The sequence below is a fragment of the Sceloporus undulatus genome, chromosome 3, assembly GCF_019175285.1.
Source record: "Sceloporus undulatus isolate JIND9_A2432 ecotype Alabama chromosome 3, SceUnd_v1.1, whole genome shotgun sequence".
NCBI lineage: Eukaryota > Metazoa > Chordata > Lepidosauria > Squamata > Phrynosomatidae > Sceloporus > Sceloporus undulatus.
The window spans coordinates 89,015,381-89,039,274 of record NC_056524.1 but is presented as its reverse complement, the minus strand read 5'-3'; the positions used below and the strand labels follow the sequence as shown (position 1 = coordinate 89,039,274).

The following is a 23,894-nucleotide window of genomic DNA, read 5'->3' as shown; positions in this document are numbered from 1 at the left end:
ATTTTGTTGAGATTTTCTTGCCAAGATTTCTTCCAAGGAGATTTGTCATTGCCTTCTGAGGTTGAGAGAATGCAACCTGTCCAAGGTCACATAGTGCGTTTTCATGGCTGAGCAGGGATACATACCTTGGTCTACCAGTGTCATATACTGGCAGACTTTAACTCAGAAATTCAAAATTTCTTGTAAAAACAGCAAGATTTATTCAGAAGCCAAAGCAGTTCACAGCATGACAATTTTATGTTAGGACTAAGGCAATTCAGCTACACAGTATAATAAAAGCACAAAACAATTCAAATCTTTTCACATGCTCCAATCCCATTTGTCATAAAAGCAAAACATTTATTTTCCCAAATGGACCAGTTTTTTTTTTCTTGTACCATGCATTCTCACATAACTGACACTGGCACCCAGTGACTATTCCCTCCCCTTCACATCTGCTCCTTAGCCATATTCATGATAGATAACCATTCCCTTCAACCCAGCACCACCAGCATGATACTGGCATCCAGGCAAAGAGCAAAGCCTCACTGACTAACCAGAAAAGCAAGAACTTTGTGGGACTCCAATCCTGACACCTTGTCTAAGGACTTTATCACACAGGAGAAAATCAGGAGTTTACATAGGCATTTTATAGTGACAGTCACATGATCACAGCTAAGATTTTCACACGCACCGCAATTAGAGAGGACTTATCCCAGGAATAACGAGAAATGCTCCAGCAACTGCTGCTTTTACGAGTGCTTTGGCTCCTAGCAATACATGATGAAATGTTGGTGCAGACCCGACTTTCAGGACAGTGGATTTATTTTAGGAATAAAACATTTTGGGACCTCAAAGACTAGAAATCCAAGCCTGAACCATCTAAGCAGTCAACATGTCAGTAAATGTAATACGTTTTATTCTATCGCCAGATATTTTGCTATGTGTTCCACTACTTTCTCATGCCACAAAAGAATATTCAAATAGAGAAGTGTCGGATGACAAGTGTTATATAAAATATAAGAAGTCCCCCAACTACTTAAGATGATGGAAACTTCATAAAACAGCCCAGTTCATATGTTTTTCGAGCCTCTCCCCTCTGTTTGACATCCAATGTAATTGCAACTTGGGCCTCCAAGTGAATAACTGAGTCCAAACAGTCCTCCATGTACACAATGCCTCTCTTCCTCCTCCTCCAAGAAAAGAAATCAGAGATTGTAAAAGTTACCTTTTTTGAACAACAACTCCTAGAATCAGTCTGAATTCTGGGAGCCGAAGGCCTAAAGAAGGTAACTTATCCAAGCTCTGAGAGAAACCATGTGAACAGGCCCTCTGAGTGGTTGGTATTTCCATGAAAGCTCCACATCATACAGTGCATTGTCTGCAAAGGTGTGTAGTGTGAGTGGCAGGTTCTTTATTCCTATGTCATGCAAATAATATGAACTCCAACACTCTTTCCTGTTACTCCCATCCCTTATTTCACAGTACTACAGTTAGCATTCTGGACATATAACCTTACAAAGTCCCCTCCTCACTTAAATAGTCATGCATGTATGACTTTTCTTCCCTCAAAATGTGAGACCTCAGTGCTGCATCATTTCCCCCTACGTTCCTCAGTCTTTTCTGTTGAGTGGGGTCTGGACTTTTGCCCCAAAGTTTGGCTCTGATGTCTGTCTATGGTGAGAAATGTCACACTCTCCCTTCAGCCTAGTGGAGTCCCTTTCCAGTCCTGTGTTTACAAACACAAATTCCAAGGGCCAGAATCCCAGATTTTGCACTGACTTCTGGAGTGCAAAATTTCCATTCTAAATTAATAAGAGTAAATGAATTAAAAAAAAAAAATAAAAAAAATAAAAAAAAGGGGGGGGGGAGGAGGCCTAATTGTATTTACTCTTACCATTCAGTTTTGACAATGGGTCTTAAAAGGTCAGTCTTCTTTTGTTTATAGCTAGTTTCACTTTCTGGTTCCCATGCACTTGTAGGACACGATTTTTATGTGTGTGTCAGACATACTTGAATACAAGTAGAAGTCTCCCCCTCCTCTTCACACCCAGCCTGACTCTGAAAAGCTTTGGGGTATGGGGAACCCTGACAATGGGTTCAGTCTCCATCCCACTGAAGTCAATGGCAACATTCCCATTATTTTAATGACACCAGGCTACATCCAATAGCCTTTTCAAGTCAGCTTTTGAGACCAAGAACACAGTGCTCTAAATTATATTTTTATCTACAACTTTCTCCAAGCTCAAACATCTTTTACTTTTACCATTTCTTCTTGTTATATATTTGATTTGCGTTGTTTTTAATTTTTAAAAAAGCAAAGAATATAAGATTTCCAAATTTCAAATAAAAATGTCAGATTCAAACTAAGATTTGCTATTTCACCTTCTGGATGCAAATAATAGGGTCAATGCTATTATGAACAGCTCTCCATTTATTGGTATGTTCTTTCTTCTCTCGTTTCAATGACAGCAACACAGCATACATGGCTCTCCTCCTCTTTGCTTTATCTTCTCACAGCAACTCTGTGAGCAGGTTAAAACATCAAAAGTCAACCAGTCAAGCCCTACCTTGATGCCATAGTTTTATCTAGAACTGAGAATAATTATTAGACTATAACTCTGTAAACAATCTAGTATATCTAGATCTGGGGACTCCCAGCTAGCACGCCTAGATTTGGGAAACTCTAATTTAAAAAAAGCAACTTTCCCAAGCCCTGGCTTTATCTATGCAGTCCACTTTTGCCCTGGGAACCATGAATACTGCATTTAAAAATAATGAGATTTGTCCAGAATATTAACTTAACCTACCAAAGAATCAGCAATAGTCTCTATACTCTCAGTTTGATCAGTTTCATTCTTGCCTCCATCGTGACACTCTTCTGCAGTGCTAACCATTATCATCAGCTCCTATTTTAAACCCAAAGGTTTCTCAGGCAGTTCTCAGTGGTAATTTCACTGAAAAAAAAAGATCAAATACGGTTGCTTGGTTTTCCTAGCTGTCATGAGTTTAGGAGAGGAGCACAAAGAGTTGTTTTAAGTTCTCAGAACTGTGATTCTGATGCTTAACCAAATACTTCTTCAAGAGAGAGGGAGGGAAGGAGGCTGAAAAGAGGATTGGAGTGACCCCGAGAAACCTCAAACTTACACAGAATGTTAAGGAGACACTTCACAAGTTTTTTTTTTAAAAAAGAAAAAATTAAAAGGGGAAGAATGAACATACACAATTGAATCGTCAAAGAATTATAGAGTTAGAAGGGACCTCATGGCCCACGGAATCCAATCTCCTGCTCAGTGCAGGGTCTCCAGCTAAAGTATCATTAGCAGGCAACTTTCCAGGCAATTTCTGAAGACATTTAGAGAAGGAGACCCTCTACCACTTCTCTATGCTGTTGGCTCCGTTGCCAAATCACTCTCACTATCAAGACATTCCTTTTAACATGCAATTAAAATCTACTTTCTTCTAACTTCAAACCACTGGACTTGCTCCTACCCACTGGGAGAAAAGACCTGCCTCCTCTTCTCTGTGACAGCCCTTAAGTACTTAAAGAGTGTTATCATGTCACTGCCCAGTCTTCTCTTCACCAATCCTCTGCTCTTGTACCATTCTCTGCAATGTGCCCAGCTCCCTCTACCTTTCCTCGTGAGCTTTTGTTCTCCATACCTCTTATCATCCTTGTTGCCTTTCTCTGAACCTGCTCCAATTTGTCTATATCTTTCTTAAAGAGGCACCCAGAACTGAACATGGTACTCCAGATGAAGCCTGATCATCACAGAACGTAGTAGGACAATTACTATAAGTTGTAAAACAAATGATATTGACATCCTCCTCCATCAGCAATAGCACACCACACTACCTTTATTACATGGACTCTGTAAGAAATATTTTGTCAAGCAAACTGTAGGTATGGATTTATCAAAATATTTCTACCTTACCCTTTATCAAAAAGATTTTAGGGTGGCTTACAATTAACATTAAAACAACAGACTAAATAGCTGAAAACAGTGATTCCCAAACTTTGGTCCTCCAGGTGTTTTGGACTTTGAATCCAAGAAGCACTAATCAGTTTGCCCAACAGTTAGGAATTCTGAGAAGTGAAGTCCAAAACATCTGGAGGGTCAAAGTTTGGGAAATACTGGTTTAAAACAATAACACACCCCTGTCCCAGCAGGCACCCTCACCTGCCCGTACCCTCCATGCCTGGTGAATCTTCCCTCAGGTTGGCGGACACCTACCTGGCTGCCTCAGTGCTGTCTGCTAGTTCTGGTGGTCCCACTCCCACGGGCACAACAGGAACAACCAGAGTTGTTCCTAATGGTGGAATGGCTGCACACACACTGCCATTGGGGACAACTGGGGGATTGCCACCTGCAGATGCTGGAATCCACAGATGACACATCCATGGATAAGGAGGGCCTGCTGTGTGTGTTTTGAGTGTGTATATATATATAGAGAGAGAGAGAATGGGCCCTCCTTATCCACAGATATGCCATCTGCAGATATATGTCAGTCATGAAATAATGCAGTAATTTACAGAGGCTGAGTCCTATATAAGTGTAGTTTGGGGTTATCACAGATAATTTCTGGCTTCTTAGCATCACTTCCCCCCTCTCCCCCGCCCCCGGGTCAATTTCTATTTGACTTCTTGTTGCAAAAGCAGTCTCTCCTGGGCCTAAATGCTCCTCTCAAAACAAAAGGAAAAAGGGCGAAAATCAGTCCAAATCCCTTGGTAAGTAGTGTAGAGGATTGTAGCCCAGGATTCTAATGCTAGAACTACAGATTCCAGAATTCTCCAGATAGCCTGGCCTGGGACAGCCAATGGGATTCTGGGATCTATAGCTACAGGATTCTGGCAATTATAAGCTCCAAAACGAAACCTTCCCAGGCTCTGAGCAGTACCTAGTGCACTAGCATTACTAAACCAAATTTAAGCACAGTAGTAGAAGCAGGGGTTTGTTTGGGCTTTTTTTGAGTATATATAAGGTTCCATCAACAGATATCCTAGAAGACCCAAGAGGCTACAATTTAGAAGGATGTGAAACAAAAGAAAAAGAGAGAGGAGTGTGCTATTACAGCTGCCTGGATTACAACCCAGAAGTCCCAATTCTTTTTTGCAGCCAGAATTTTTCAACTCTCGGCAGAGTGGATCTGAATGAAAGGAGATGGGTGATATCAGGATGGCCTCCATTCATCTGAAATGCAAATTATGAAGCAGCCACAAGGCAGGACAAAGGCCCCAGTTAGTACAATTGTACAGCTGAGAGAGCACTTGTTCATTACTCACCAACCCTTCCCCCAAAAGTGTTGAGGTGTAACCCTTGCTGTCAGACAACTTGCATGGGAAAATACTTGGAAATCTCTCAGTCTCCAAGATGCAAAAAGGACAGCATGTCACCAGATGCTAACAGGACATAATTCCTCTGGTTCCGCACTCCCTCCAGGGGGCATTGAGGGGTTGGAGAAATAAACAAGACAATACTAAGCTATGATGATTATTACCAGAATGCAGCAGAGCTTTGCAGCATTCCAGCCTCCAGATCTATCACAGCCTAAGCTCCAGCTCTACTTCATCCAACCCAAACCATTCTGTTTCCCATGCTCCAGTTCTTTAAAGTCTGCCCATTTCCCCTACAGTTTATACATGCTTGTTGGACTTCTTTCATATAACACATCTGGGCTTTGGTAAGGTCAATTTTTTAAAACATAAAGGTCCTTTTCTCACATGCAGGACACAAAAGTCTTTTGTAGCTGCCTTTCCTGTTTCCTGTCTATAATTAGAAAATACATATACAATACTCATACATATTTACAGTGTGCCTGCCTCGAGTGCTCATCTAACAGAATCACCTTTGAACTGTTTAGGTTCTGAGGAAAAGTCACTTTTATACAAAAGCCAAAGTTTTCTGCCTTTTTTTCATCCTAGGATTTTAACTCCACATTGCAATGACTATTTGTATTAGAAAACCCATTGGCAGATCCCAGCTTCTGTGTCTCACTTCCTCACTTCAGACCGTGGCCTGAATCCTATCAGTTCACTGCTAGCAGGTATACTTTCTCACAGGATGCACAGCAGTGGCACAGGAAGGCAGACAAAAATCTGCCATCTTTTTTCCCATTCCTTCCTTCCTTTTACAGTGACTACATCTGGGGCCTTTTTACTTCCAGCCACTGACATAGTGCACCAACAAGTGCACTGCTATCCACCATCACTTGTAGTGGGTGGGTGGGTGGGTGGGGGGGTGGATCCAACACACACTGGACAACAGATTAAATCTAATATCGGAAATGGAATGTATAAACATTGCAACACTTGGTGTGACTGAACTAAAGTGGACAGGAATGGGACATTCTGAGTCAGATAATTAGATAGCTTTTACTCGGGAAATGAAAAACGAAGCAATGTGGTGGCTTTTATAGTCAGGAGAGATGTAGGAAAAGCAGGGATGTAGCGAGGATTTTGAGAAGGGAGGGGTCCAGACTAAGTGCCACCATTATAATGGGGTTTGGGCACGGCGGCAGATTCATTGTATCTAACGGGGGGGGGGGGGGGTTGGGGCCCCCTCCCCCCCCCCCCCCCGGCTACATCCTTGGCAAAAGCAGTCAAGAGATGTAATGAAAGGTCTGGCCAAATCATGCCAATAAGACTTCAGGGAAAACCCATCAAGATAACTGCTTTGCAGTGGTTCCGGTCCTTCCTCTCGGGCAGGTCTCAGAGGGTGCTACTCGGGGACTGTAGCTCCAGTAAGAGGTACCTCACTTGTGGGGTTCCTCAGGGGGCTATTTTGTCCCCGATGTTATTTAACATCTATATGAAGCCGCTGGGTGAGATAATACGGAGTTATGGTGCTGGGTGTTATCAGTACGCTGATGACACCCAAATCTATTTCTCCGTATCTCATTCGTCGGCCTCGAATTCCGATGGCATCTCTTCTCTCAATGAATGTCTTCAGGCGGTAATGGGCTGGATGAGGAAAAACAGATTGAAACTGAATCCAGACAAGACGGAGGTGCTCATGGTAGCGGCCCCAAAACCAAGAATTGGGTTGCAACCTCCAGTCCTGGATGGGGTCACACTCTCCTCCAGTGACTGTGTTCGCAGTCTGGGGGTGCTCCTTGACTCGTCGCTCCTGATGACAAATCAGGTAAATGCGACGGTCAGGAGTGCCTGTTATCAGCTTCGGCTGATACGCCAGCTGCGCCCTTTTCTGGAAGTAAGGGATCTCGAGACGGTTGTGCACGCGCTGGTAACCTCACGCCTTGACTTCTGTAATGCACTCTACATGGGGCTACCCCTGTGCTTGACTCGGAAATTACAGCTGGTTCAAAACATGGCAGCCAGGCTTGTGTCAGGTACATCTAGGAGGGACCACATTACTCCAGTTTTGAGGTCCCTCCACTGGCTGCCTATCAGCTTCCGGGCCCAGTACAAGGTGTTGGTTATCACCTTTAAAGCCCTAAATGGCTTGGGTCCAAGCTATCTTAGAGATCGCCTCCTCCCGTACAATCCGCCCCGCACTCTCCGGTCCTCTGGGAGGAACTTACTGCAGCCTCTAAAATCTAGGCTTGCGGCAACCTCCCAGAGGGCGTTCTCTGCTGTCGCCCCCAAACTCTGGAACGACCTGCCGGATGAGATCCGTCAGATAACATCATTAGACAGCTTTAAAAAAGCGGTCAAGACGGATCTCTTCCGGCAGGCCTTTCCAGATTAACCATCCCGGCCCAGGTTCCCAGATTCCCTCATTCCTCCCGTGGCCCCATCTTAGTGATGGTTGAGGATCAACAGAGGAATATCAGGGTTTTTAGTTTTAACTGCTGTTTTTATGCTTGATATTGTGTTTTTAATATGTTATACTGTTTAATACTGTCTTAAAGGGGGGAGGGATAAAGTGTTTTTAATTGTCATATTTTATATTTTACTGTTGTTAACCGCCCGGATTGGTTTGCCAGAGGGCGGTATACAAATAAATATTATTATTATTATTATTATTATTATTATTATTATTACCATAGTTCAAGTTTATGCTGAAGCAGTGACTAAGGATGGCATCTCTCCTCTGAATGCCTGTCTTGGGGTGGTAATGGACTGGATGAGGGAAAACTGACTCAAGCTGAATCCAGGTAAGACGGAGGTACTTGCTATAGGAACCCCGAATCCAAGAATGGAGTTATGTCAGCCAGTTCTGGATGGGGTCACACTTCCCCTGAAGGATTCTGTTCACAGCTTGGGGGTCCTCCTTGACTCGTCGCTCCAACTGACAGCTCAGGTGGATGTGACAGTCAGGAGTGCCTGTTATCAGCTTCGTCTGATACGCTAACTGCGTCCCTTCCTGGAGCCGAGGGACCTGGAAACAGTAGTACATGCACTGGTAACCTCTCGATTGGACTTTTGTAATGCGCTCTACTTGGGGCTACTCTTGTGCCAAGTTCGGAAACTTCAGTTGGTACAAAATATGGCAGCTAGATTGATCACAGGAACTTCTAGGAATGACCATATAACACCGGTCTTGAAGTCCCTGCACTGGCTGCCTATTAGCTTCCAGGCAAAGTACAAGGTGTTGGTGATTACCTTTAAAGCCCTACATGGCTTGAGCCCAGAATACTTGAGGGAACACCTTCTTCCCTATAGTCCGTCCCGCACACTAAGGTCCTTGGGAAGAAATCTACTACAGCCAAAAAGATCTAGGCTAACATCAGTCTCCCAGAGGGCCTTTTCTACTACTGCTCTAAAACTATGGAACGACCTGCTGGAGGAGATCCGTCACATTCCCACTCTGACAGCTTTTAAGAAAGCACTGAAGACGGATCTCTTCTGGCAGGCCTTTCCAACTTAGTTACCCTCCCTAGATATAGAGATAGTTGTCCCCTCATCTGTCTATTCTTCCCCACCTATGTTTCTGCCTTTTTAAAAAATGTCTTTAATGTCTTTATACTATTACTGTTTAATTCTGTTTTAGTACTGGGGATGGGGGGGCGGTAGGTCTAGGGTTTGATTCTATTTATTTTTTTAACTCCATTGTAATGTGATGTATTTTATTGTTGTAATCTGCCTGGATTCTTCATGATTGGGCGGGCTAGAAATAAATTATTATTATTATTATTATTATTATTATTATTATTATTATTATTATTATTATTAATTATTGTTATGCTTCAGTTGCAGATGCAGAAGGAGAAGAAATCAAAATATTCTGTGTTGGACTCCAGGAAGAAATTGATCACTCACCAAAATAGAACATGTTGGAAGGGCAGCTACAAAGGAACTAGAGAAGATCCTGAAGTGTCAAGATATATTATTGAATATAAAAGTTAGGATTGTCCTTGACATTGTATTTCCAATTTCTATGTATGGTTGCGAAAGCTGGACGGTGCAGAAAGCTGACAGGAAGAAAATCAACTCATTTAAAATGTGCTGGTGAAAAAAAGTCCTACAGATAATACTAAAAAGACAAATAAGTTGGTCCTAGACCAAATCAGGACTGAACTCTCCATAGAAGCCAAGATGACTAAACTGGGACTGTTGTACTTTGGCCATGTCATGAGAAAAGATTACTCACTAGAAAAAAACATGCTTTGTAAGGTAGAAGACAATAGGAAAAGAGGAAAACTGTATTACTGATGGATAGACACAGTTATGTCACAGAGTTCAGACTGTCTGTGTGACTGAGTATGTAGCTCCATCAGGAAGAAGATGTGCATGCTATCCTCCAACTTGCAGACTGATACCATGCAGAAAATGTCTAGACTCTTTAGTGATGTAGTGGTGAAAATACTGAACTTGGACTCAGGTTCAAATCCCCAGTGAACCATGAAACTCACTGGATGACCTTGGGACAGCCACTCACTTTCTCAGTCTGACCTACCCTCAGGGGGTTATGTTAATGATAAAATGGAAGAGAACAAGCAGTATGCCACCCTGGACTAAAATACAATAAAAATAACTGAAATTATTTCCAAACCTGATATGATATGTAAACAACACTTTTGAACATCCAATTAGGAACTAACATTAAAGGAATTGCACTAATTACTGGAACAGCTTCCTAGAGATTCATTTTCAGATTAAAGAAAACAACATGTGCTAAAGGAGCAAAACACCAATAAGATTTTCTATATAGCCATCTTTGCCAGTTGTAGGCAACCAAAACCAAAGTATGTTAGAATTTCCTTGTCCAAGATTGCTGTTTAAACATACTGACTCACTCCACAAGTTCGCACTGTTTTACACTCAAAATTCTCTCTCGTGCCAATGTCTTCTCCAGCCAGGCTCCTTGCCACTATCACAAAAATATAAACATCAACCTGGGACCTTTCAGGGATTCATGACTCTGGCAAAAGAACATATTCTGTAGCTTCATGGGAAAGAAACCGCATTATTGGGCAACAGAACAGTGGGCCATAGCACCCCTGACTGGGATTAATGGGGGGAAATGAATAGCAGACAAGGGCTCAGACAACCAGTCTGCCTAGCTACCATGGTATGTGAAAAGGGGATGTTTGATTTAAGTAAAGAACAGGACATTTGGAACAAACTGGAGGAAACCCTTCTGCATAGGCTATAATAGAAAGTAGCACTTTACTATTAAGCAGCCTCCTTGGAGCAAACAGTAAGACTTCTCATCAGAGGAACCGTAACTGTAACCATCCTACAGAAATTTTAAACCTTGACTTTAGAATATACAGAAGACAACATGGTAACCTTCAGATGTTACTAAACTGTGACTCCCATCAGTCCTGTCCAGCAGAACAAACAGTGAGGAATGATGGAAGGTCCAGTCCCATAATATCCAGAGGAATGTAAATTACCGATGTCTCTATATCATGGTTGGATCAGTCTGTAATGCTAACTAAGGAGGGAAGTTCATTACCAAAAATTCTAGCTCTTGTTCCCGGTATAAACAAAAATACAGAAACAATCAAATTATAAGCCCTGGTGGTGCAGTGGGTAAATGCCTGTACTGCAGCCATTCACTCAAAACCACAAGGTTGCGAGTTCAAGACCAGCAAAAGGGCCCAAGCTTGACTCAGGCTTGCATCCTTCCGAGGTCGCTAAAATGAGTACCCAGACTGTTGGGGGCAAATTAGCTTACTTGCTAATTAGCTTACTTGCTGTTCACCGCTATGATCTTTGGAATAGCGGTATATAAATAAAACAAATTATTATTATTAATTATTAAATTACTTTTAAAAATCCTCCCAAAACTGAAGTATATTTTAAGTGTTTACTGTAATCAACATACCAGTGATCTGTGAGCATATATTTTCTTCCAATTTAGCCTAAATTAAATACAGAGGAAGGAAAACACCACACAAACTCAATTCAACTTTAAAATCCAGTCACAAATTGCATTTCTGCACACTAATTTGAATGCTAAATGTGATCAATTATTGCGTACATGCAAATCTCCAAATGTGTATAGATCATTGCATGTGAAACTGCTGCTTCCAAGAGTTGCAAAATGTTTAAAATCAGATACAGACTTTGTTTCTTCCATTAAGAAATTTACTCTCTTGATCTCAGCTAGATTCTCCATATTGGGCTGTTAAAAGAAAAAGATGAGCCAAAATAGCTCAAGATTCCCATGAAACAAAGCTGAATTCTGCAACCACTTAGTACATCACCTATTGAGCAAGAGCAAGCAGATATACAGTAATAACTATAAAATGGATGCTGCTTCCCTTAGTGTTCAGAAGTGGCAAGGAATCATTCAGGCAACAGAAATGGTAGCCCTGGAAATCCTACTTGCTGCAATTTACTCAGGGATAAACCCAGGAGTGTAGCTATTAGTTAGGGCATCGCCCCCAACAGGAATCATTCACACCTAGAAATATTTAATTTGCTACCTTCACATTCTCATGGTATCTTTGCCTGCCTCTTTTCTTTGGATGCCTCGACTGTATTTATAAATGCTCAATTGATATTTCAAGTTGTTGCTAGAAATGTGGGTTTGTTGTTGTGTGCCTTCAAGTCATTTCCAACTTGCAGCAAGCCTAAGGAGAACCTATGTCAGGGTTTCCTTGGCTAGATTTGTTCAGGGTCTGTGTGTGTTGCATTTGCCTTCCTTTGAGGATGAGAGAATGTGGCTGTATTTACACTGCAGAATTAATGCAGCTTGATGCCATTTTAACTGTCATGGCACAATACCATGGAATTCTGGGATTTGCAGTTTTGTGAGATATTTCTCATTCTCTGTCAGAGAGCTCTGGTGCCGCCAAAAATTAAAAATCCCAGGATTCCACAGGATGGAGATATGGCAGTTAAAACTGCATCAAACTGCATTAATTCTGCAGTGTGAAGAAACTTTCCCAAGGTCACCCAGTGGGCTCCCATGGCCCAGCATGGATTTGAACCTTGATCTCCAGAGTTGTAGTCCACGCTGGTGTTCTTATTTGGTGGGAAGTAATGGTCTCGTGTTGTCCCTGTAGTAGCTACACTCCTGCATCAGATGTACTGCCGTGTATTTGAGCAAGTAAACCAAGTCTACAAAAGACCATGCTATCAGCTTCTTTCTTTCAGTTAGGTGCAAAACACACTGCAGGAATAATGCAGTTTGAGACGTTTTAACTGTCCTGGCTCAATGCTAGGGAATTCTGGGAAATGTAGTTTTGTGAGACATTTAACCTTCTCTGTCAGAGAGCTCTTGTGCTACAATAAACTAAAATTACACTGGATTATTTCTGCAGTGTATTTTGGACCTCAGGAATTTATCAAACGGGAGGAATTCTTCTTTAATTTGAATGAAAAGAAAGTGGGGCCAGAACGCATTCATTTAAAGTTGCTAGTTTAGCGCAATTATGTGAATGTGCATTGTGTTTGAACTGGCTTCTCATTGCCCAAAAATAGCATGCCATTGCCCGAATTTGTGTGTGGCAGTCTATCACACAATAACGTTAAACCCCATGATTGCGTTCAGATTGCCATTGGATTATATTTTCAATTTCCCTTGTCTGATAAACTCCTCAGTCTCAAAAGTGTTACAAGATTTTCCAGACTAAGGTACAAAACACACTGCAGAAGTAATCCAGTTTAAGACCGCTTTAACTGCCCTGGCTCAGTGCTAGGGAATCCTGGGAATTGTAGTTTATTGTGGCACCAGAGCTCTGTGCTAGAGAGGGTATGCTTATCTATCTATCTATCTATCTATCTATCTTCACCTTTATAGCAGTTGGGAAGGCCTGCAAAATATTCAAGTAACTGACAAGAGACTAAAGTGTGACCCCTATCTTACTGAACTGACAAACAGATGGTATTATGACTGTAAGTGTTAAACTATAACATTCAGTAGGCTGAAAGATACTGTAGATGGCTTGTTTATTATTAATCTTTAAGTACTAATAATTTCTGTAAGGTAGTTTATCTTGCATAGAGCTATACAATAATTATCTAATTTGTTCTTGCAACCACCTTTAAACACATAGGGTCATTATCCATTCCTGGGAAAGGTGAATTGGTGATGTGACAGCCACAAGCAGCTCACCTGAGGGAAGTTTGTCTATCTCCACATGCAGAAATGGATGGATTCTGAGTGAAATGCCTGAACTGAGACTCAGAGGCTGGTTGCTTCTATCAGCACTTTTTCAACACTTTCTTTTCTGCAGGGAGGAAAGCAAGATTTGAGACAGAATGCAGGATGTTACACAAATGAGACAGATCTGTGACTCTCACTCTCTTGATGCTGAGTCTTTCATTTCAGTACTGAGGGCCTCTACAGACAGGCCAAAATAAAGCTGCTTCGGGTCACTTTGTAGGTATGCTGTTTAAATGACACACACATCTTAAGAGGCCGGAAGCTGTGCCAAACCTGAGCTCCAGTCCCTAAAACTGGAGTGTGGCTTTGGTGTGGCTTCCGGCCTCTTAGGACACATACATCATTTAAACAGCAAACCTCCAAAATGACCTGAAGAAGCTTTATTTTGGCCTGTCTGTATGGGCTCTGAGTCAGAGCTCAAGCACAGTTTAACATGAGTGTAGGGAGTTTATCACACAGAGATCGGGAGCTTATCCTGTGAATATCCCGGAAAAATTCTGTAATTATGATTAACGATTTCACACGACGTTGCGCAAAACCCACCATTAAAGTTGTCACAAAGAGGCATTAACGTGCATCTTTTTACTTTTGGGATTTCAGTGACAATGCATTTCCAAAATCACTTTATTTGCACTACTTGATGTGATAATCATTCCCCCAGTTAATCGCTGTTTCTGTTTCATTTGCAGGATGTTTTAAATGTGCTATAATCTCTCTTTAATGCCGAAATCAGCCCCAGTGTAATAAAATCCTAGGACAGTTTAACTAACCAGCTAATGGTAAAACTTAAAACAAATGCAAGCATGAACAAACGGATAACTCAGGTGTGTTACAGATGCACCTATAGTGCGTGTTAGGGTTAGGAATGGGTGTGCTAGGGCTAGAAAGGGGCGTCTCTTCCTGACACCCCTCAACCCTAGTACGGACTGAGTCCGTACAAAATACACGGGCGCCACTATCTTGACATTGTGGACGCATAGCATCCGGACGTCGCAACCCGGAAGTGACGCCACAAGTGCACGACTAGCGCCTTGCGGCGCCACTTCCGGTGTGCAAAAAGAAGCGCCATTTTGGCACTTCTTTTTGGTTGCGCCCGGGAATCGCACAGTTTGGCCGCTGCAGTTCCCGGATGCAGCAACTGGCGCCGCCGAAAGACTGCCGCTTTTAGGTGGTCTGTAACGGACCTCAAAAATTTAAAATGTTCCCATTTACAGTGGATCCTTAGTTCCAGGACCATCAAGTCCAGTTAAATACAGTTAAAGCGGTCTCAAAATGGATTATTCTTGCAGTGTGTCTGGGAACTTAAAACTCTGGAGACCAGGGTTTGGGTTCCCTGCTCAACCATGGAAACCCACAAGTCACACTGTCTCAGCCTCAAAGGAAGGCAATGATAAACCTCCTCTGGGCAAATCTTGGCAGGAAAACCCCATGATAGGGTTGCCTTAGGAGGGTTACCCAAAGTCTGGAACAACTTGAGGGCACACAACAACAACAACCACAACAACAACCATCTTCTTCATCCTTTTAAATTGATGTGTGCTTTAAGGGATGTCTTTTTAACTGATGTTGTTTATCTGTTCATTGTGGCTGTTTCCTGCCTGGACGCATGAGGAGGGAAGAAAATAAAAACAATAGCAATAAATTATTATTATTATTATTACAAGTCACACTCCCTCAGCCTCTGGGGAAGGCAATGCCAACCCCCCTCTGAATATACTTGAGAGGCAGCATGGCATAGTGGTTTGAGTGCTGGACTGGGACTTTGGAACCCAGGGTTCAAATTCCCAGGGGAGCCATGGAAGCCCACTGGGTGACCTTGGGCAAGAAGTCACACTCTCTCAGCCTCAAAGGGAGGCCATGGCAAACCCTATGTGAACCCCATGATAGGGTTGCCTTAGGAGGGCCACCCAAAGTCAGGGACAACTTGATGGCACACAACACTCAGAGTTTGCATGACTCTTCCCAGCATGGCTGGGATTAGCAGCCTTAAGAGCCCACCTCTTCCAGACCAGCACAGCCTAGCCTTCCCTTCCTCTTGTTCCTTCCCTTCCCTCCCAGTGCAGAGGCTCCTCCATGCAAGGGCTCTGCTCCCACCGGCAAGAACATACTTTGGCTGCAAAGAAGTGGAGGAAGGACCCGGGACTCTGATGCTGCTGCTGCCGCTCTTCCTTCCGGTGGCAGGGAATGGCGGGAGGCCACAAAATGGCGCCTCCTGCAAAGCAATGCCGCCATCTGCAGGACGCAAGGCAGAACTGCAAGCAGAGAGTGTATACTAAGGTTACCTCACTTCACTCTTATAGTGCTGCTTATTCCACTCTGACTGCTCTGGCTGCCTGCTCCTCCTGTTGCATTCTGGAATTTGCAGTTCAAGGAGACTGCATTTAGAATTCTCAGCCAGGGAGCTCTTTGGCTTCACTGGACTCCAAACCCCAAAGTGCAACAGGAGGCAGCTGGACCAATCAAAGTGGTGGAACAGCAGCACCATAAGAGTGTAGTGTGAAAATGTGGTGTGCCTTGTGTGGCTACCAGTCGTTTCTGATTTAGGACTGCAAGCTTCTGACCCTAAGGAGGACCTATCACAGGGTTTTCTTGGCAAGTTTTGTTCAGAGGAGGTTTGCCATTGCTTTCCCCTGAGGCTGAGAGAGTGTGACTTGCCCATGGCCAGTGGGTTTCCATGGCTGAGCCAGGATTTGAACCCTGATCTCCAGAGTCGTAGTCCAACATTCAAACCACTACAGCATACTGGTTCTCAAGTTTCTTCAGAGGGGGTTTGCCATTGCCTTCCCCAGGGGCTGAGAGAGTATGACTTGTAGTAATAATAATAATAATAATAATAATAATAATAGTTGTTGTTGTTGTTATTATTTACTTGTCTTTCCTGATGGGTCCAGGCAGGGAACAACAATTGACAGATAAACAACATCAGTGAAAAAGACATCATTTAAAGCAAACATAAATTTAAAAGGGCAAAGAAGATGGTTGTCGTTGTTGTGTACCTTCAAGTTGGGCAAGATTCCACTCCCTCCTCTGAAGGTGAGGGCACCTATAGATAGAGTAGGTACAAACAGAGTGGAATCATAAGAGCTGGAAGAGACCGCAAGGACCATCCAGTCCAGCCCCATTCTGCCATGCAGGAAATCCAAATCAAAGCATCCCCAACAGATGGCCATCCAGCCTCTGCTTAAAGACCTCCAAGGAGGGAGACTCCAATACACTCCGAGGGAGTTTGTTCCACTGTCAAACAGCCCTTACTGTCAGGAAATTCCTCCTAATGTTGAGGTGGAATCTCTTTTCCTGCAGCTTGCATCCACTGCTCCGGGTCCTAGTCTCTGGAGCAGCAGAAAACAAGCTTGCTCCCTCCTCAATATGACATCCCTTCAAATATTTAAACAGGGCTATCATATCACTTCTTAACCCTCTTTTCTCCAGGCTAAACATACCCAGCTCCCTACATCTTTCCTCATAGGACATACAGTCGGCCATTACACTGATTTTTTATACACGGATTCAAGCATACACGGTTTGAAAATGTTCCAAAAAAGTATAAATTTACCTTGATTTTCCATTTTTTATAAGGGACACCATTGTGCTATGTCATTATATTTAATGGGACTTGAGCATACATGGATTTTGTTATACACAGGGGATCTTGGAACCAAACCCCAGCGTATAAGAAGGGTCCACTGTAGTTTCCAGACCATTCACCATTTTAGTCATCCTCCTTTGGACACGCTCCAGTTTCTCAATGTACTTTTTAAATTGTGGTGCCCAGAACTGGACACAATATTCCAGGTGGGCCTGACCAAAGCAGACTATAGTGTCAGTATTACTTCCCTTGATCTAGACACTATACTTTTATTGATGCAGCCTAAAATCGCATTGGCCTTGTTAGCTGCCGCATCACACTGTTGACTCATGCTCAACTTGTGGTCTACTTGGACTCCCAGATCCCTTTCACATGTAGTCTCGTTCAGCCAGGTGTCCCCCATCCTATATCTGTGCATTTCATTTTTCCGCCCTAAGTGTAGTATCTTAATTTCTCCGTGTTGAAATTCATTTTGTTAGCTGTGGCCCAGCTTTCTAGTCTATTCAGATCATTTTGAACTTTAATCCTGTCCTCTGGTGTGTTAGCTACTTCTCCTAATTTGGTGTCATCTGCAAATTTGATAAGTGTGCTCCCAATTCTGTCATCCAAGTCACTGATAAAGATGTTGAACAGCACTGGGCCCAGGACAGAACCCTGTGGTCATTCTCTCAAGGATGAAAAGGAACCATTGTTGAGCACCCTTTGGGTTCACCCAGTCAACCAGTTACAAATCCATGTAACCGTTACTTTGTCTAGCCCACATTTCACTAGCTTGTTTGCAAGAATGTCATGGGGAACCTTGTCAAAGGCCTTACTGAAATCAAGATATACTTTATCCACAGCGTTCCTTTCATCTACCAAGACAAATGGCAAGTTTTGAATCCAAGCTGGTCTGAAAGGTTTAAAACTTCTGGGAGAATTTTAGAAGAAAGATCTTTGCCTGGGCTAAATGACAGCAGAGTGGGTTCCAAGCAAGGATCCCCGGAGAGAGTCTGCCAAGGGAATGGTACAAATTGAAGGTATATCCCTACCTTCCACAGGTTGTAAGGGAATTTATCATAGCCCTGTGGCTCTGTAATTTTCCTTTTGTACACAAAGACAAGGAACACTCAAGGCCATTAGGTGTGGTTTTCAGATCAAGAGTTGTTCTCAACCAGCACGATAACTGTCTTCAGCTGTCCTTTGTGTACAAATAAATTCTGCTCCATATTCTTCTCTTCCTTTTCTTAGGTGCAGTCTGAGAAAGCTGGATGTGAGCCAAAGTCTTCTCTCTCATTCGATGCTGATATGGAGTGAGCTGCAGGCAAAACAATGTGTCCCAGGATGTGTCCACGCTACAGAAAGAGTAGCTTGATACAACTTTAATTGTCATGGCTACCTCCTGTGCAATCCAAGAAATTGTAGTTTGGTGAGGTGTCTGTGAGAGAGCTTTGGTGCCTCACCAAACTACAAAACTCAGGATTATAGTCCTGGCAGTTAAAGTGGTGCCAAACGGCTGTTTTTCTGCAGTGTGGAAACACCCTCAGTCAGCCTGTTTTTCATAACCGCTTGATTAGAGCAAGATCATTTCTTCATATGATTCCACAGTTTCATCAACACTGGCTTTATAATAAAGCCTGTTATAAGTTTTATTATAAGGATAAGCGGAAAATCAACGCATTTGAGGTGTGATGCTGGAGAAGAGTGTTGAGGATACTGTGAACATCCAAAAGGGCAAACCAATGGGTCCTTGAACAGATCAAGCTAGAAATCTCCATGGAAGCCAAGATGATTAAACTGAGGCTGTCATACTTTGCCTCCATCATGAGAAGGCAGGATTAAGTGGAAAAGACAATAATACTGGGAAAGGGAAGACCATATGTCAAATGGATAGACTCAATCAGGGCGGTCACAGGCATGAAATTACAGGAGCTGAGTAGAACCATGGAAGACAGGAGGTCTTGAAGATGTCTCATGCATAGGGTCACCATGGGTTGGGAATGACCTGAGGGCAGTTTGCAAAACCAACAATAAGGACTATAGTTCAGAGCCTTACAAAAGAAAATTGAGTGCTTCCCAGGATTCCATAGGAAGATGCGTTGATAGCTGAAGTGGAATCATACTGTCCTAATTCTGAGATAAAAAGGTACTCTAACAAGGAAGAACTCCTCCTATTCTTCCTCCTCCTCCTCCTATGCCTTCGACTTAAGCCACCTCTTCATGGGGGCTCCTTGGCAAAATTTCTTCGGAAGAGGTTTGCCATTGCTTTCCTTGGACACTGAGAGCAACTCACCCATGGTTATTCATTTGACTTCTGTGGCTGGACAGAGATTCAACCCTGGGCTCCCAGAGTTGTACTCCATCACCCAAACTACTACACCATTCTGGCTCTAATAAGAGACCACTGGATCACTTTAACAACTTTGTAATCAATGTGTACTATACAGTAACTTGCACTGCTCTGTTGCACTTTCCATCTAGGGATGTGAATGTAATGTATGAATATGAAGATTTTAAAGAGAGAGGCAGGTGGGAAGGAGGGAAACAAGCAAAAATGTTTTCCAAAATATAGACCATTCAAGGGTTGGCAAGCTTTGGTCGTGATATAATAGTATTTATCTTTGGCCAATAGATGGCAGCATGCACATCCACTTGGCAGAATAGAGTTCATTACATCAACTGTTCAATTTTCTTGCCAGAAGGCGAGACAAGAAAATAAAACTGATCTGACAAATAAAAGGAAGACCCAATGTGGCTTAAACTCACTTAGAATGTTTTGTCACATATAATTTCCACAATAAAGAAAATGTTTGTTCCCCTGAATAGGAAAGAAGAGAACATTTCAAAAAGAGAAGAAAAAAAGTCAACACAGAGGGCTTCACACACTCCACACTTTCACAAGATTTGAGGAAGAGGAAAAGGAATGGGGATTTTGAACAGACATGGCGATACATCCAGTTCCAGAATCCTCAGATACCTGAGATAAAATCTGGAAAAAACTTAATATTAGTTACTGCCAAAGATTTAAATGCATCCAACTCATCTAAAATGTGGTCCTGGTGGGGAGTTCTGTGGATAACATGAACTGTCAAAAAGCCAAATGACTCCAATTGCAAATCAAGCCAGAACTCCACCTCAAAGCCAAAATGACTAAACTGAAGCTATTGTACTTTGGATGTATGAGACAGTATGGCTCTTTAAAAAGGTGATAAAGCTCAGTAAGATGGATGACAGTAGGAAAAGAAGAAGATCACACAGAGGGGCCATTCACATGTACTTTTTTGAATGAAGACATTCACATCTCCACACAGATTCAGAACTGATTCAGAATCGGTTTGGTGTTCCCACTATGTTTACTGAGATCAAATCTCTCCATGCCATTTTAATCCTGTTCCTGTTCACATTTGCCACCATATCGATTTAAAATGGAGGTGCCTCCAGCTCTGGGAATGATGGAGTGTGATCTGAATTGATTTGGTAGTGTGTTCACAGTACTGAAGCTCTTTAAAAAAAATGCTAAGGGACCTGGTGCCAAATGCACCATTTTAAGTGGGCTTTTCACACACACACAAACACACACACACACACACCACAAACTGCATCGATTGTAGTCAGGGTGAGTGTGAACTTCACAGAAATAAACTGGTTCCACACTGGTTTATTTCCATAGTGTGAATGGCTCCAGAGATGGATTGATTCAGCCAAGCAATCTCTGGCACTGAGTTTACAAGACCTGAGCAAGACTGTAAACAACAGAGTGTCATGGAGGCCTCTCATTCATAGAATCTTCATAAGATGTAGCTGGCTTGGTAGCAAATGGCAACAACAACAACAACAAACACAAGCCCTGCCAAATATCTTGCACATTTCACCAATGCTTTCCAAAATATGGCTTCTAAATGCAAGCAGAATTTCTGGAGTAATATGGAATGATGCAGCGTGTGCTGAAAAAGGAAGAAGAAATAGGCAAGTCCACACACTTGGCCATGTGCAACCTCAGCCACAGACCTATCAGAACTTGGCAAGATAACTTCTAAAGACTGCAACACCCAAAATTGCCTGGCAAGCATGGCTTCTGGGAATTTGCCACACTGGATTCTGGAGTTGTCATCCCCCCCCCAAAAAAAACAAAACAAAAAACAAACAAACAAACAAAAAACAAACCCAAAACTTTCCCAAGATCTGAGGTGTCTCAGTGTGTTCTGGGAGTGAAGTGTTCATCATTTCCAAAAATGTAGAAGAGAAAACATTACCTTCAATGTTTAACTAACACAATATTTCTGTTACCAAGCAACACAAAAGGATGTAGAATAAGTATGAAATTAAACTTAATTTATTCTTTTTGCATCTAGAAAATACATGTTTGTTCAGGTCGTCTGAGGTAATGCTCATGTAGACATTGTCTTTTTCTTAATTGTGAGATGTAGGTCTTGATCACTTCTTGTGCAAGTGGAACTCCAGCTACATTTCACTGATGTGAGAAGGGGGAAAACATAGTACTATACTGACTTCTCAGACCACTGTTAGTACTGGTGGAGGAACAGTGATCTCCAATGAAATGGGAAAGCCATCTTCTAGTGATCTTAATAGGCTGAGATGCAGATATGGCTGGCAGCTCCCATATCAGTGGGGTAGTGAATCCACTCTGGAATTTAGTTTGAGTTTTAAAGTAAGTACTCAAATTGGAAAAACTATTTTGGGGAGAAGGTTCAGCACCTTGGCTAGTTCTTTAAAGTTTATACTAAAACCCAGAGCTGATTCATTACCTCACTGAAACTAAAGCCACCAGGTGCCCCTGCTGAGGGGAAGGTAAGGTGTGTGCATGTGAGTGTTTAAAATCATAGAGTTGGAAGGATGCCCAAGGGTCATGTAATCCAATTTCTGACCAGTTCAGGAAAATACTGATAAAGTACTTCCAAAGATAACCATCTAACTTCTGTTTAAAAGCATCTAGTGACCTTCCAAGGTAGACTATTCCAATGTTGAGCTGCCATTACCACCAGAAGGTTGTTCCTAATGTTAAGTCAGAGGCCTTTATCACACTAGTTTCCACACCAGTGGTACTGTTTCCTATCACACTTTCCCACATGACAGTGCGTTGGTGATCTATAGTTGTATGATCTGTTTTCTGCACCACCAAATGCCAGCTTATGGTAGGAATGAGAAGGGACAAGCAATCTCTGCTGTCAGTTTTCTCCCAAAGCTGGTTGCTGTGTGAATCTCAACACAGCAGCTGGCTTCAGGAAGCAGTTGCTGGTGCAATTGCTGCAAGGGGAACAGGAGCAGAATCATGCCCATCCACACCATGTGACTGCCTGAGAAGTGGAATGGCTGGAGAAAGGACCTATTTTACAAAGGCAGTAATGGAATAGCAGCAAAATTGAGAGGATATTGACAGGTGTGCCCATCAAAGGTGAAAAGGTGCATAGAGTAACAATGAGATGCAAGGCAGCAGCAGGGCAGACATGACGCTATGTGATACATATCCCCACAGACACTTTTATCCTATTAAAATTTCTCTTTTCTACCCCCATGTGATAAAGTCTATAGCAGGGGTAGGCAACCTGTGGCCCGCGGGCCAGATGTGGCCTGGCAAGGCCTTGGGACCGGGCCCAGCCCGGTCCTGCCGCCGATTGCCACCGGAGCCTTTGGCCTCTCACATGGGGCCTTTGGCCTATCAGGAGGAGGCGGGCAAGAGGGGGCAAGCGGCAGGCAAGGGGCACAATTATCTATAGAAGCCTCCGAAACATGTATTTATATTAACATTTTTTTAAAAAACAGCAATTTTTTTTGCGTGTCCTCCATTTTTTTAAAAAAAGTGTCCTCTATTTGAAAATTTTGTCCCACATTTGTCCCGGTTTATTTATTTATTTAAATTTTTTAAATTAATTGTTTATTTTTTGGCTTCGGCCCCCCCAGTTGTCTGAGGGACAGAAACCCGGCCCCCGGCTCAAAAAGGTTGCCTACCCCTGGTCTATAGTCTCCTTTCTTTTAATTTGAATCCACAGATTTGGACACTATCCACTGGAGAAGCAGAAAACAAGCTCATTCTATTTCCTGTCTGACACCTCTTTAGACATTTGAAGAAAACTACCATATCAGTCTTCTCTAGACCGAACAAATCATATTCCCTCAACTGTTCCTCCTGAGTCTCTTGAGCTTCAGACCTTTTGACATCATGGTAACCCTCCTCAGTAGAGCAGTTTACAAGTCTCTGTTGCCATGCCTGAAGGTCTATGCATGCACACATGTATGAAACCATGGACAGTGCCCTCGGCCAACTATAGATGTGCTCCCTTCTCAAATCCCCATTCCTAAACAATATTCTGCTTAGGAAAAGTACTGTCTAAATACTCAGTGTTTAACATAATTCATAGACATTGTTACTAACCTAAAGACAACCTGTAAGTTGGACACACACACACACACACACACACACACACACACAGCTGATGGCCTCCTTATACATTCATGCCAGAACTGAAATTTGAATCAGAAATTTTACTGGTGCTTTTTTTCTCATCTCACAGCTCACACTCTTGATTGTGGTGATATACTAGCTCTTGCACCATTGTTGTAGAGCAGAACTACATAAATCTAAAAGTCCAGATTGGATTTATACATTCCAGTGCTATTTCAGCTCCCATATGTATGTCCAAATGTTTGACATTGCACGCTCTGGTCATACATCAGCCAAACACAAGCGGCTGTTAGACAGACCAGAAAATGCATAGGCAAAGCAAATGACATTTATAGACACACACAACATATTTATGGCAGTGAGAATGAATAACCTTGTAATAATGCATTATGCATGTTCATAA

At 42.6% G+C, this 23,894-nt stretch overlaps 1 protein-coding gene across 4 annotated transcripts in view; it reads right to left on the bottom strand.

The window, feature by feature from the left end:
* Window positions 1-15,726, bottom strand: part of GEMIN8 (gem nuclear organelle associated protein 8) — a 52,717-nt gene extending 36,991 nt beyond the window's left edge. The window contains exons 1-2 of one of the 4 annotated variants that reach the window (XM_042460420.1): window positions 15,614-15,685; window positions 13,455-13,569 (exon numbers count right to left, since the gene is read on the bottom strand). Coding sequence is in view for 1 of the 4 variants with exons in the window: in XM_042460417.1 (XP_042316351.1) it covers window positions 2,365-2,466 (102 nt within the window). In the remaining 3 variants the exon portion in view is untranslated. Of the gene's footprint in view, window positions 1-2,364; window positions 2,506-13,454; window positions 13,570-15,613 lie in introns of those variants that run through there. The other 3 variants (XM_042460419.1, XM_042460418.1, XM_042460417.1) reach the window with 3 other exon arrangements.
* Between the last annotated feature and the right edge of the window lie 8,168 nt (window positions 15,727-23,894).